Source organism: Rhipicephalus microplus, chromosome 4 (assembly GCF_043290135.1).
Source record: "Rhipicephalus microplus isolate Deutch F79 chromosome 4, USDA_Rmic, whole genome shotgun sequence".
Taxonomy (NCBI): Eukaryota; Metazoa; Arthropoda; class Arachnida; order Ixodida; family Ixodidae; genus Rhipicephalus; species Rhipicephalus microplus.
Genome location: NC_134703.1, coordinates 110,333,368 through 110,349,101, shown reverse-complemented (window position 1 = coordinate 110,349,101; position 15,734 = coordinate 110,333,368). Strand labels below are relative to the sequence as shown.

Here is a 15,734-nt window from a genome sequence, read left to right as displayed (position 1 = left end):
TGCTCTGCTGGCCACTCACCTTCACGTAGTGGAGTGGCTCCAACTTTCCATACATTAGTGCAATTGAACTCTGTTCTGACCTGTTAAAACAGACGCTCACAACATATCAGGTTGCCATGTTTCACGCCAGTTAACACAGAAAACCAAGCTTTGTCCTTTGTTCTTCATTTTGGTAGTGCTCTTATGGCACGTTACTCAAGGTCATCTGGAACAAGCATAGCGCCAAGCAGTCAGTGTATGATGTTGCCTGCAAAACAAAAAAAACTATTTGGCTAATGGCGGCTTACTGAACGTGAAGACACATGGAAACCAGCATCAGCAGTTGCGGTTGGAAGTGTCCATGTGGGCAAGCTGCCTGCTATGTAGAGGTACGCGATCCATGCTAAGTTGACTGTACATCTACTCAAGCTGCTTTCTAATTCGTGTGTCACTGGCTCATCATTTCACCTGTCTGAACGCGGCACTCTGTCTACATTAACCTTATCGAGTCTCAGACTGTGGATGCGTCCACCATCAGCATGTACCTTCATCGGTATGCTTCTTCCTGAATCCCCCAATAGGTCGCATTGCTCGTAAAGCAATGGCAGACTGGATATCAGCGTCATAACAGCAGTGGCTCTGGTCATAAGGCCAACACACAGCTTTCCGCGTTCTCTGAAGGTATTTTCAAATTTGCACATTTGTTCATTAGTTGGAAAGTTACCACATATATTGTTGATTCGCTCTTCGTTTAATCAAGCTCTTCGAACATATCTTGTTTTACGATCTTAGTTAATTTTATTATATGATCTTAATGACACCTACAAAGCACAGGAGAGCGTGCGTGCGTGTTGGCATGCCGAACCCGGAACGTTCAAGAATCCGTAAATCGATTAACACAAGAAGTTGCTGAATGACCTTACTTAAATATATAGGTTAGCTGATTCAGCCTGATTCACATGCAAGGACAAACAAAATCTCGAAATGCATAGTTACAGAGAATGTGCCCACTTCAACGCGATCAGCATCAAGAAGTAACACTCGTTGAAGGACTCAGGGACAATGATGGCTGAAATCACTGTATGAAAAGAGAAATAGACAAACCAGTACTCACGATGGTTCGACTTTCTTTATTGCTTGTCAGTGTTCACAAGCCGATTTTCACGACGTAGAAAAACAGCACTGAGTAACAACAAACGTGAAGATCATATCGTGTCATTATGCCTTAGCGAATTGTGAACACAATCTCTTAGCTATTCCGTAAGTGGTGTGGTCAGTACTAGCTTAATAAAAGATGTCCACATCATTTATATTTAGCCAGAACTGTTTCTACACGCAAAAATTCAGGCAAATATTTCACACCAGCCCAGAAAAGGAAATCAGGACATGAGCACCTGTTAAAATCGGAAGCACAAATTCAATTCTAGTTTTCGACGACTAACTTTGCACAGAGATAAGGAGAAAAAGAAATAGCGAGAGATCACAAGAGACAAGGGAAATGCAAGATAGGCTGAGAGGGCAAGTGACATCGTATACTCTGATAGATTAGCGATTGAGCTGTACTAAGCTGCATTACATAGTTTCGTTTCTTGAACACAGCTTCAGCGATGACATTAGGTGCGAAAACGATGTGTGGTTCATCGCTTTAGTAGTATCTTAATTACATTTTGGCTGGCCAAACAAAAAAGCGCATGAAAATTTGTCCGCTGTCCAAGACCACAGGCAAGCTTGGTAAGTCGATCCCGAGACATTAAACTTGTCTGCAATCAAATACACTAGCGCTTACTTAGACGAAGCAGCATTCTTTTAAGACAGGCATTCACAAATGCTTCGGTGTGCATTTCTTCAAACGGCTCTTAAGACATGACACCGAGTATGAGAAAGCACTTGCAAATGCACAGCAGGGAGTGTATATTCATGCAATGGGTTACGTACACTAATAAAGTTTTTGGTTGTCAATGTGATGTGCTTGTTAGGGCTAAGGAATTATTTTGCAATGAATATAGAAATTGCTACAACAACTCATTACAGTGAAGCACCCTATGTGAACAGTGCTCAAGCGTTTCTTTCTAAATATATAGTTCTGGGGCCCTCTTTTGCAGCTCAGCAAGCGCATACTTTCGCGTTGTGTTCTTTTTGGTATGACCGCTATTCCAGGCAGGAAACGCTAGTGCAGTAAGTATGAATCAATTTACAATACCGGACATCGTAAAGCTATTCGATTTTTAACGTGTTGAAATAAACCACCGTGTTTCTACTAAAAAATGGAGCACAAACAAGGGCCAAAGTTTAGACGTTATTTTTTGAAAATTGCACGAACTCGCTGTGAGTTGTGTATAAAATTGACCCATTTCTTTTCTTCTTTAGTTTCTTGCAGAAAAAAACAAACTAAGCAACTGGCAATACGAGCAAGCAGCAATAGTTATCACAAATAATTTAGCCCAATAGAGTTACTTCGTTTGTGATATGCAGAAGATTGTGGTCATTTCTTTTCCTAGCAAGCATCACACAGCAACTCGGCCACTAACGGCTGGCTACACTGTTACTACGGCAAAGAGAAAGCTGAACGTTCAAGCGACATATTCTAGATCATGACCTTAACAATTCACTGTTCTTGGCACCCTTATTACTGCAGCAGATAAAAGCGCAGCAGGCCATCTAATGAGCCGATCAGTATTCGTCACTAGAAACGAGATATTGTTACTTGATCTAACTCTAAACATGAAGAAAGCGTTCTGACAACATGGTTTAAATAACAACAACAGAACACTCGTTTTTATCACCACAGGCCACATTTTTGTTTGCACAAAGACATCAAAGCACGCTCTGAGGAGTATACAGCGCGCAGATAGTGCTCGCAAAGTGGCTGAAAACAGTTAATTCCAGTATGGCTCCTCATCACCGGCTAAAAGTGATTGCCATCGAAGACTTGTGCCTCTTATGAACACCTCAGCTGTTCATAGGAGTGCCCAGGCTATGTGGTGGTACAGCAAGTGTACGAGTGCACGACATGTATGCTAGGGAAAAGCAATACTGTCCCTGAAACACGTGCCGCGTAACGCTGGCAGTGTCTCGAAGATCTTCACTAGCACCGCGCAAACGAGAAACAAACAGGCGTACAATCTCGCAATGCTGGAACCACGATCCTTCACCAAGCATTACCTCCTCCGAGTTGCCATAGATGAGCGAGGCAAATGGATAAGGAGGCCACTTGGGGCCACAGCGTTTTCATTGTGAGCAAAGCCACCCACCGCTCCTGGTGACAAAGAACGCCAACCTTGGACGGCACCAAGACATGCCCGGCCGGCGAAGCCAAGGCCCACGGCTCTCCCGAGCCTGCCAGCCCTCAAGATGAATGAGATTTCCAACAATACAATGCCAGAGTTGACTTCAGCCGGCTGCCGTAAGGCTGGCCATCGTTGTGTTCTCTTGCAGTACTGTGACCACTGAACCCGTGGAAGACAGCAATCCAGGTGGTGGTGTAGGAATCCGGAACATCACCTCGTTCTCCTTGCGTACTGCAAGAGAGAGAATAAAACAAATCGGCACACATGTTACGAGCGGCTTTCACAATGCTAGCTGTCTATTTTATTTCGGTGCCACCAAATGACACAAAACAATAATACATAAAGCAATCGCTGCATAAGAAGCGGTGAAGCAAACGCGGACAATACCTTCAAGAAGAGCAGTTTTTGAAAATACGAGACGCCCTTCCCCTAGGGGGATATGAGGACAAGACTCGCCCGGGCATGCCTGACCTAATGCATTTCATTTCATTTCTTTCTTTCTTTCTTTCTTTCTTTTTTTCTTTCTTTCTTTTTCTTCTTTCTTTCATTCTCCCGTCCTTCTTTTTTCTTTTTTTTAGTTCAGTTTTATAATAGGTAGTATTCGTCCCTGGTACGCTGTTTCAAGCCTGAATACGCATGACGTCTTTCACGTTCTTACCAGCGTCCGTCGGCCAACGAAAGTGCCGAACGAAAGACCCGTCCAGCGATCAAGGAAACGCTGCTTAGCAATTAATAAAGACGATAGTCTTTCTTGGGGACCTTCGACGCAAAAACTGGTCTGTCTATCTGTCTGTCTATCCACTCTTAACAGCATCGGGTATTTGAAACGGTCGACCTCATCCGCAGCGCCCACCTATGTTTCTCAAGATTCAGTGTTCATACTTGTGCAATTGTCGATTAAAAAGTCAATATTTCGCGTGTCTGGGGCACCATAACAACACGTATATATTTTGCATGTGCGCCTTTCACTAGAAAAGGCATACATAAGTAACTTTAAGGACCGTAGCGCTTATCGCATGGCACTGATCATCCAATGCTTGCACGAGAGGCGAGTGTTTCCAACGCTTTGCTAAGACGACACGGTGGCGGCACGTACCCGTCGCCTGCGTTCTACACCTTATCACCTCTGAGGCGGGCGCGCACACCTGTCTCAGAGCCACGCGCTTTGTTTTTGAAAAAAACTGCCAGATGGCTGTCATGTCTCACGTCTGACGTGACTTGATACGCTCGTTCGCCTCAGCTGCACGCACGAGGCACTCGAACGCAGCGCCTTCGGAATACCATTGACCGATTTTCTTGAGCAGAACATCAAATAAATGTTTTGTGCACCTTCTGAACACGCAAGATTATCGTCTTTCGACGACATTTGCAGATTAACTGCAGATACGGAGCCAACTTTTTTTCTTGATTTCACAAGTTGCTATAAATGTCTATTTCTTATGTAGACTTTACGCATCGTCCAGCAGATTTATTTCAGTCTACCAAAAGGAAACATTGCCATAAAGCGCCTATGGGCGTTTCATTGGAAAAAAAAGAATATGAAAATTGAAACAATAAATGGTTTTCTGACTTCCATTTTTCATTGGGAGTAAAACGCATTCGTATGATTTAGTTTACTTTAAATTGGGCAACCATGGGTACATGACCTAGAGGTACAAGTGCTTGCTAATTGAGTGGACCCGGTTTCGAATTCCGACCCCGGCAAAAGAATTCATTTAGTTTTTTTATGATTTCTTAGCCGCACACCAGGTGTGGGTCAGCAGGTTTTTTTCTTAACATCATCACCAGCTACACAGCTCATTTTGTACAAACTTTAATTCTTTACACCTCTAAATGAAAACGATTCTAGAGTCTGCTCCAAGTTCACGTTAAAGAGTACCGTATAATTCGGTGCTTTCTTTATACACGCAAGACAAAACCAACTGGTCTTTTACTGAAACAGGAAAGTTTCTTGCATACCAGTAACAGCAGTTCATGTGAGTACAACTGCACCACATAACAAAATGATTTCATTGGGACGTACAACCAATAAATAAGTGTGTATAGAAAAAAAGTTGGCAGATCCCATGGCTACTAACCTGCAGGTATTAAATAAACTTTTGACCATCCATTCATCAATGTGTATAAGCATTCAGTTTTACATAAAAGAAAAGGTGCACTAAATTTCAACAATTCTCTAAAGCGAATTGTTCATGCTTGTTTTTCAATTGTTTGTTTTAGGTAGGTCCTCTGACTTCCTCTCATAACGCAAAGAGGACGGTACAATAAGCACTACTTGTCGGGTGACAGAATTGAAAAACACTTTTCCCTGCGAATGCCAACAGCAAAAGTTCTTCGATAGGCACCACACCAGTGCTCAATGACACTTGATGGTTTCCATGCTGCGTTACAATCCCACTCAGAAACTTTGGCTATGTTCGAGTGCACTCGAAATGAAGCATTGTTGCGTGCATGCGCCTGCACCCGCCACATGAGGGTGTTATGGTCGCAAAGTTATTATCGGTAACCAACGTTGTCACCACAGATCATGAAGGAAATTATAAAAGGGTGAAAGTCTTAAATGAGCTTCAAAACTACGTAAACACAGGACACAACTGAGCACAACCTCAAATGATGCAGATTTAAAAATTGGCAGATCCCACGTACAGTGGGAATAGATGATATATGAAGCACGAATAGGAATGTTGATATGTCGCTTTAGAATCAGTACAGCGTTATAAGGCGGACGTAAATTATGCCGTACATGACGTCTTTTCATAATTATTATGTTTGGATGTGTTATGTTTAGACCTTCGTCATCTTTTCATGTCACCTGTTGCTAAATTTGGCATAAAATAGAGCTAGGAAAAGGGCTGCGAGCGTGCTATGAGCGTCATATGTAGTCACGTTTTACATGACACGCATGCCATGATCATCATACTTGGACGTGCCATTTTCCTTCGTCGTCCATTCATGTTGCGTAATACCAAATTAGGTATAGCAGCATCTAGCGAAACAGCCGCAAGTGCATCATGAGCACGGTATGTTGTCATGTTCTTACATGACACGCATGACATGGTTATGTTTGCACCAGCCATATACCTTCGTCATCCATTGACGTCACGTAACGCCAAATTTGATTGATTGATTTGTGGGGTTTAACGTCCCAAAACCACCATTTGATTATGAGAGACGCCGTAGTGGAGGACTCCGGAAATTTGAGCACCTGGGGTTCTTTACCGTGCACTCAAATCTGAGTACACGGGCCTAAAACATTTCCGCCTCCATCGGAAATGCAGCCGCCGCTGCCGGCCAAATTTGGTAAGTGAGAAGCTAGCAAAAGACCGTAAGTGCACTGTGAGCGTACCATGTAGTCATGTTTTACATAACACGCAAGTCACGATTATCATGTTTGGACATATTATTTACCTTCGTTTATTCACCTCACGTAATACCAAATTAGGTATATGTGAAGCCAGCGAAACGGCCGCGAGCACATCATGAGCGTGGCATGTAGTCATGTTCTTACATGATACGCATTTCATGATTATCATGTCTGCACCAGTCGCATACCTTCGTCATTCATTCACGTCCCGTAAAACCAAAAAAATTGGTATATGTAAAGCAAGCGAAACGACCGCGAGTGCACCATGAGCATGGCGTCTAGTTATGACTTACGTGACATGCATGTCATGATTTCCTCGTTAGGGTATTGTCACTTGGCTCCGCCATGCAGTCATGTCCTACTATACCAGTTTTGCAATCTGTCATGGGAACGAAACCATCGCAAGAGAAGACCGCAAGAGCAGCAAGATCATGAAATATAAATCATCAAATTCATGGCATACACGTCATAATTTTCGAGTTATCATTAGTAGCCTCCTGCCCTGGCTGCCAAAGGGTGGCTGGCAGTATTGAATAAATTGAATAAATATTTTGTGCTCGTCATATAGTTGTGTTCTGCCATACCAAATTTGGTATCGATACCATTAATGAAACGGTCATGAGAGCTTAAAGTAGTAGGTGGCTAGCCAGATAGCCAGATAGATAGATAGATAGATAGATAGATAGATAGATAGATAGATAGATAGATAGATAGATAGATAGATAGATAGATAGATAGATAGATAGATAGATAGATAGATAGATAGATAGATAGATAGATAGATAGATAGATAGATAGATAGATAGATAGATACGCTCGAAATCATGCAAGTTTGCTCAGTAATGCTTCTTATGTAAAAAACACAGCCAGGCCTGCGTGGAACAGGCAGCACAGTCACAGCGAAAGCGTGAACAGCGGCCTTTCAAAGCCTTTTCTAAACTCTTTGGGTAACTGCTAGAAGCACACTTGGAGGGTACCCACTAAACCATAAATAGTCATAATGTTTTTTTTTTTGTGGTAGACCCACGTTCACTGTGCTACTTTCATCTTTCTTCGGAGAAGGGTGCAATCCGCTGCGCACTTTCAAGAAATTTTGTGAATTTTTTTTATACAGTGGCTCACGATTATGAAAATTGATGCCTGAATTGGGTATGCGCCACATTTAGTTGGTAAACAAGATCAAGATTTTGTGACGGGTTGGCGCATCGCACGACCCACAGGTTACGCATGTCACATTGTGTGAGGCCTGGTGGTTCTTTTGCTGTTTTAAAACGCCTTATTACTCATACCAACAAGATTCCTTCTTTGACATCAAGCCTGCCTAAGGTAGGTTTTCAGCGGAATTTTGTGAACCGGCGTGGCTCTGCGGTAAAGTACTAGACTAGCAAGCAGGTTAACCGGGTTCATATCCCGTTGTGCCTGTTCTTGTGCTTTTATTAATTATTTTTGTTTAGTGTGATAGTGGTGAACAACTAGTGGTGAACCGGTGGTGGGGGTGAACAACTACGGCACACGCAACCTTTGTTGTGATCTTAAAATAGCTTTCCCTGTAAAAAAATAGGGATGCAAAATTTTTCTACCATGACCACACACCGCAAGTAACTCACGCGTTTCAATAGCCTTATCTCAATCTTGGCTGTACCTATTGGTCAGGGCCGTGTTACAACTATCACGTCAGTACGAGAGTATCGGGGGTGACCTTTCAGGAAGCAGCCCTTCCTATAATGAGAGCGTCACACACTACTAATTTTATCCATAGCAACGCGGCCCAAGGCAGAGGGGCCCCTAGTGGCACCGATCATGCCGACGTCAACCAAGGAAAATAGGAGAAGAAAAATACTGTTTATGGAATAAGAGCAGAGTTCGTTTCGGATCCCCAGGAGGATTCTTGATTGAGCGCCAGGTTGCCGTCATCCAACCTGAACGTGAGGTAAATACAGAAACTAAACAAATTACGGCCGCAACCAGGTAGGCAAAGGGTCCTTCTTTTCTCCGTTCCTCGCAAAGTCGATAGGGCAGCGCAGCGGCTTCCAGCAAAACGCTGCAGGTCACCACAGGTGTTTGTAATTTCGCCAGTTGCTTCACTCATTTATATTTTTTGAAGCGTATTGTGAGCATCTTTATGTACAAATTTAAGACGCGAGCTACTAGGGGATGGTCTTTTTTTTTCTCGAACTGCTCGAAATACACTGCTTTACGCGCAATATAGTAAAACGTAATCACTCATCGAAGAAGGAAGGCGAGCTGAGTGCTGCGTTACTCTGTTCAGGACTTCGGGCTCTTCTTCTATAAAAATACACAAATTAGAATAGATGAACTACGTTTCATGTTGCTCTACATTAAAATATGCAAGGCTATGACATGTGTTGTTTACGGATAAGTAAGGTCATTAGTATAAGTAAGCTTATAATGAGCACAAGCTTGTAAGGGCTGCGAATATTCCTGTGGTTCTGCAACGCAACGAATGTCTGCTTAGTATTGTTGGTTGAGGTGTCACCTTTACGGCACAATTGTGTAATTACGTTTGGAACGGAGATTCTTCGTTGATTTAAAGGTAAATGATTTAAAGGTAAATAAAGTTTGATTTAAAAGCAAGTTTTATTGTCGTTGGCGCATAAGGTAATGCCGGAAAAAAAAACGTGCCATGAGAGGACATGAGTAAAATTCACTTTCCGCAACCAACACAAAACGCGAATCTTCGATTGGACGACCATCCCATATAGCGTTATTCGGCAAAGCATCCTTACGCAAACGGTATTCATTATTCTTTTAAGCATTATATATTGAGTAACAATAGATTATGAATAATGACATTTCGATGGCTTTATTTTTGCTGTAGAAGCCCAGCTTCACATGAATTCATTGCATGACAAGTGTCTATATTTGAATGGCATATATCTTTCTTATTTCTTCGGTTAATACCAGCTGACAGTTATTTTTTTCCCGGAACAGGAATTTTCAAGGGCGCCTGTCACCGGATCAATGCCATAATATGAATAGATAACACCCTAGAGAACGAGGAAAAAGTTGACGTAAGCAAAAATTTTCTGAGGCAAACTACCGTCTTTTAGCCAGCATGGGTTTTATATAATTCTGTCCTTATCCTTTGTATCTCGATCAAAACATCTCCTTCATCCACTCTGAAACTATATCAATTTCCGATGAAGATTTCTACAATTAAACTGCTCAGCGCAGAAAATTTATCCAGCGTGCACAGAAAAGACAAGGACCAGCGTGTGCTTACTGTGTGCGTTCTCAAAAGTTTTAGCACTGAGCAGTTTATTCATAAAATAGCAACTAGCCCGATCCCACGCTTTACTTCAGAAAAATTCTACGTTGCGTTTGTAAACACCAGTTGCGTTGCCGTTTTCAGATCGGGGTATAAGTAATAGTCAAATTTATGCACGTCCGCAGCAGCCATACGGAAGCAGCCTCCCATTGCGAAGGGCGGAAGGCTGCGCCCGTACAAAGGAGGGTTAATTAAAAATTCGTGGAGTGGAAGCTCCCGCAATGCTTTGCCAGCAGAAGTGAAGCCAGCTTTTGCCACTGCGAAGATGGCGGAAACATGCTCTTTTCTACTAGTGTCGACTTGAAGATCAAGTTGCTTTGATATGGTAATGTAAATGCTATAGTATACGTTAGTTCTCTCTTAAAAGATAGTTGTTCCCGATGAAATAACACACTGAAACGAGTATGGGTGACTGAATTTCCAAAGAATTTTGCCTCCAATCAAGGCTTACTAAGAAAAATTAGTAACACGAAGACGCACTTAGACCACTAAGTGACCCGAAAAAGTTTTCACATTAAACTCGTTGGGCGTGCGAGGGAAACGCTCCGTTCTTAATAGCTGAACGGTGATACTTTATGTTGCCCGTAGTAAGACGGCCGCCGCAGCTTCCATCTTTACAGAGGCACGGCTTCACTCCTGGGCAATCATTTCCACTCCAGCATTTTTTTATAATCCTATTGGGCCGTACGGCTGCTGCGGACGCGCAACTAAATCTGTCGAGTCACGTCCACCGCCACAGCTCGAACCTACGCGTACGCGCAACAAGTGTAGTTTATAAATCTACGCAACAACAATAAAAAAAGGCGAAGCCGGCATGCGTGGTGTACGCAGGCAAAATATTGCTTCTGGAAATGCAGACATTTGGCACGCAGCTCGCATGGCCACAAAATTTCAGCGAATATTGTGGGTTGCAAGTGGTTTCGACATGCCATCGTGATCCTGAAAGAAACGAAGTACACCTTCTTATGTGGGTTTAAGAGGTGCTTCTTCGTCCACTCGAATGGCAGTACCCATGCGCTTGGAACATCAATAGTAACTTATCCGACGAAATGTTCAAGAGGACCATATATATCACCTGTATTTGTAGATTTTACGTATTGGTATTACGAATGCACTGCCACTTGCCTTGCGATACGCAAAAAAAATAACAATGGAGACTTTGGTGACCTAAGAGAATGTTTTCGAATGAGCCCGAGAAGTGACTGTTTTATCTTTTTTTTTTCGTGGTTACAGCAATGTTGACCTAACGACGTTCTTAGTGCCTCATACGCCGATTCATAAACGCAGCATTGCGGCCCCATTTTCAAAGCTTGAGTTCCAGCCTCGCGGTAACATGAGGCGAGATCTCATAACAATAAAAAATGGTTATGCAGCAAGTGTAGTGAAATAGTTGAAGAATTTAGGCAGTCTACAATGTAATGAAAGGAAGCTTAAAATGATAGCGACATTAGTTTGGCAATGAAAGGGCATCTCTGCGTTCTCTGTTGTAAGAAGCCACAGATACATCAAATGAACGCAATACCAATTCACCCGAAAGGCCCAGGTGAAGAGTGAACGATCATCAGGGTGGTGTTTTCTAAATTGATAATGAAGTGTCTAACTTGGCAACACCATGAGAAGACCTAGACAAGGGAAATAAGAAAGCTAGGGAGTTTTAGACTGATCAATTTTGCTACACTACACGTGGGGGGGACGGGAAAGCGTAAGAAATAGAGAGTGAGAAAGATGAAATAAAATCTCTGTGGGATCACCACAAGAAAAATTCTCAACATCTGTTTGAGAACTCCAAACTCAGGACCCTTTAAAGTTCAATATCTACATTTTATAAGAAATAGAGCGTTTTAGGGTAAAATACAAGTCGGTTGTGGTGAAATGAAAAAAATATGTCCTTTCATATTCCATGTGGTATCAAATCGATCAAAGTTCATGTTCTGAAGGAGCGTCTATTAAATACTGCGATCATAAAAAATGGTACATATTGCTGTGCACTTACTGCAATACAAGATACGGGGCTACTACAGGTGGATTTCTTCAAGCAATCATTGTATTTGATGCAAAGTGTGAGAACAGTTCGTATATTATCTCTGCAGTCTTAATCTGTGTCTGCAAAGAAAACCGACCGATTTGTCTACCTGCAATGGAAACAGCTAGATATGCACAGTCTCTTCAAGCTCCGCCAATTTATTCTCGAACAACTATATAAGAACTCGCTCATAAAGAACTTTCTCACATGTATAATTCGACTTCTTACATATTATATATATTCTATCGCGAAGAACATGAATATAGCAACTGCACTAACTGAAAGGGTAAACAATTACGTTCCATCTTGTACAATACGCATAAAGTAATATAGATATCTGTACAGCATTTCCATAATTGATTCCGACGTGTTGTATGTACGAGCTTTTTTATGCTCTTCAATCTATGCATTCAGGTCAAAAGAAGCACGTAGTCAAAATGCCACTTCCTCTCTTGAAGACACAAAAAAGACATTACTTTCTATCGGCAGGCACTAATATAGGCACTGACAAAGTATCGCCAAGACAAACAAGTTTTCACCCCGGCATTGGACTTGTTGTTTGCCAGCCTTCCCCATAATTTTGATTCAAGAGGTCATCTATCTTCACTCTACCCTAGCGAAACACGAACAAACAAAGCAGAACACGAGCATTCCCAGAGCTATGCGTAGCTCGAAAGCTACGTCCCGACGCCGTCACAACAACGGCCAAAAATATGGCCTCCGGAAATTCCAATCATAAATCTCCGCTCAAGAGGGAGACTCACTGCTTTGTCCGCTTTTCGTCTGCATGTATACGTTGACGACCATACTTCACGACGATCTCCGTCCAAAGAGGCGCTGAATGTTTGATGCCTCCACTGCGTGAACATGTTTTCGTCGTCATCTTGAAATGTCGTCCTATACCAACACTTTGTGAGCATTCCGATGCCCTTTTTTCAGCCTTCAATTTTTTTTATTTGTATTACATACAGTACTGATCCATGAACTCCTTCAAAGAAAAGCACTTCAGAAAAGAAGGGTTAGGCTGGCCGGTTTTCTCAATCCATCTCTGGTGCCTATATATAGCAAGCTCAAGTTTGGGCTTTTTCGAAGACTACCTTGATTTAAATGCACTTAGATACTTTTTCGCGTTTTCTCACGCTAGCTCTGGTGAGGTTTTTCTTCATTTCGCGTCATTCTTTTCTCACCGTTGAGCAGAAGAAAACGGCAGTGCTGTGCGTTTTGCAATTGTGCCAAACCGTGCAGTCAGTGTTTTCTAGCGTGTCTAAAGTTTGACAAGCTATCTTCTCTTAGATGCACGTGAACCCACGACAGCTCGCTTATCGCTAGCCTTCCCAGAAATGCGTTCGCTCGTGACGTTTACAGCGAAAAGCACTTCGCTTCTATGACCCTACTGCGCCTTCTAAGATAATCAGAAAGTCGAAGCTGGCCTGACCCGGAGAAAAAAACATTTCTCTTGCTTACCACGTTTATAGATAGACTTCGGCCCCCGTTTATTTCCTCAGCTTCTGTCTGGTTTATACGAAAGTGATATACGAGGGTGCCTTTGGAAATGTCAATGCGATCAGTTCTTTTCTAGGCCTATTTTTAGTTATGTGTTACCCTTTTCAAGTTCTAGTGAGAAGTTTTTGTTTAAGCGTAGCAGGGAGACCCTAACGTCAACGTAGTTTAGAAGTGTGGCAGTTTGGGCTAGTTGGTTTGACATGACGGTTGATATAGCGTGAGAACAGAACGACGACAAAGGGAGCGCTCGTCTCCTTCTTGCCTTTTTGTCGTCGTTCTGTTCTCGCGCTATATCTGCCGTCATGTCAACGTAGTGTTCAGAAATGTGATTTTAGAAAACTGTCAATTTTATTCAGAAAAAAAATTTACTATAAAAGCAGCGAAAAATTTGGTGTGAAGCTGCGAATTAGCAAAATATGTTAAGGCGAAAGACTCAAATGCCTCACAAAATGCAGAACTTTACGCTAGGCGGCTTGCGTTGGCACCTTCCGGGATAATAAAGGCGAACAGTCATCGTCACGGGACGACGTCGTCATATTGTGTCACGATTACGTCAAAGAGCGTCAAAATTTTTTTGCGTCACTTGAGGAGACTCCGCCCCGCCCCCCACATCACACCGTAGCTTGATCAACTGTGGTCCGCTCACGGAGGCAACGCGAAACCAGGTGAGCTGCCTTCAGTCTTGGAGGCAATGTGAAACCCCGTTCAGTGCAGAAAGCTCTCGAGGGGTGGTGGGGCTGTATCAGTACAATCGACTGACGAAAAACGAATATGATATTCACCTTCCAAAAGGTTGAGTGAAGGCATAAAAGACCCGCTGAGTTTTCCCACTCTCTTGTATTATTTTAAAGGTGACGAATACTTTTAGTATGAGGTTCCATAAATGTGCTCATACTGGAAACCTTTTTCTCAATATATCTCTCTATATTTCATATCCCCTCCTCCTAGCCACACACACAAGTAGGTCCCATATATCCCTCTCCCGGCTACACACACAAGTAAATCCAATAAACTGAATCTGAAACTGTTTGATTGTGCATTTCGTAGAGATTAATAAATGCTCAATTTGTAAGCTCTATTTCTTCCGTTAACACTTCCTGCATAATACTCAACTTTAAGTCTAACGATCAAAACACCGTCGAAATTCTAATAGGTCATGAGAATCGTTGGTTTGATGTGAATGGTAAACCCCCATTTGGGACATCTTATTTTGCCGGCAATAATGAACGAAAAGAGCAATCGAAATGTATTTAAGCTATACCTAAACATTCAGCAGATACCACGTGCCTTGGGAATTAATGTTATGCGAAGCATGTGGATGCAAGGTGAATGTGTTTCATTTATTTTTTGTTGAGCAATACTTTATGCAGTGGCGCTCAATATATGTACAAATACACGCACACGCAAACAATAAAAAGCCGCATATGTTCTATATTAGCAGTCTTTTGCAGCTGCGTAATGATGCCAACAGCAACATAGATATTAGAAACACGAGAAGCGTAAGCTGATATGAAGCGCTGGTGTTTGCACTGGTGTTCGCGCTGGGGCTTACGAGTATGGTAGCCTTCAACACTGCTACACAAACCAACCTCAGCAGATAGCGCCTAACTAGAACTAACGTTAACCCGACGTAATGGCTGTATCACATGAGCACATATGTAATGTTTATAATATTCGATAGCCAGTACTGTACCCAGAATAGACGTTTCATGAATATTAGGGCTTATTTGCAAAGTAGTTCCAAGACCTAGCGTCGCTCTGTGGTAGAATACTTGATGGCCACGCAGAAGGATTCGACTGCTGCTCGGACACTGACATTTATTTATTTCATTCGTCCGGTCAACGCTGCCTATGTCAGCTTTTTCTTTACGCCCAAGCGCTAAAATTAACCATGTGTATTCTCGTCATTCCTGGGTAGATATAAAATTTATATTACCTGTGGCACATTCCCGCCCCCAGGTATGTGCCACAGTTCTTTGAAAAATGTTTTCATGACATACGCGACAATATTACGACATTATTCATGTCATCAACCATGCGTGATATTCGTAAAACCATCTTACTGTAGCGTACTAATATCATTGCATCCCAAGTTAAGGGGGTGATCATGTGATCACCCATACGTAGGTGGCTAGATAGATAAACAAATCAATACGTAGATAGACGCCAAAAAGCAGTACGCAAGGAAATGCATTTAGTAGCTAAGGCACTTAGGGACTTTCGTACGTTTGAATAACGTTTCAATGAACCATATCATCATTTCTCCCATTAAGGCGAGTCCACCACGGT

At 42.4% G+C, this 15,734-nt stretch overlaps 1 protein-coding gene across 1 annotated transcript in view; it reads right to left on the bottom strand.

Annotated features, from left to right (window-relative positions):
* Positions 1-1,089: 1,089 nt before the first annotated feature.
* Positions 1,090-15,734, bottom strand: part of LOC142814569 (uncharacterized) — a 126,037-nt gene continuing 111,392 nt past the window's right edge. Inside the window, exon 2 of the mRNA XM_075893492.1 lies at positions 1,090-3,497. Within this exon, the coding sequence (XP_075749607.1) occupies positions 3,370-3,497 (128 nt within the window). The 3' untranslated portion in view covers positions 1,090-3,369. The remainder of the gene's footprint in view (positions 3,498-15,734) is intronic.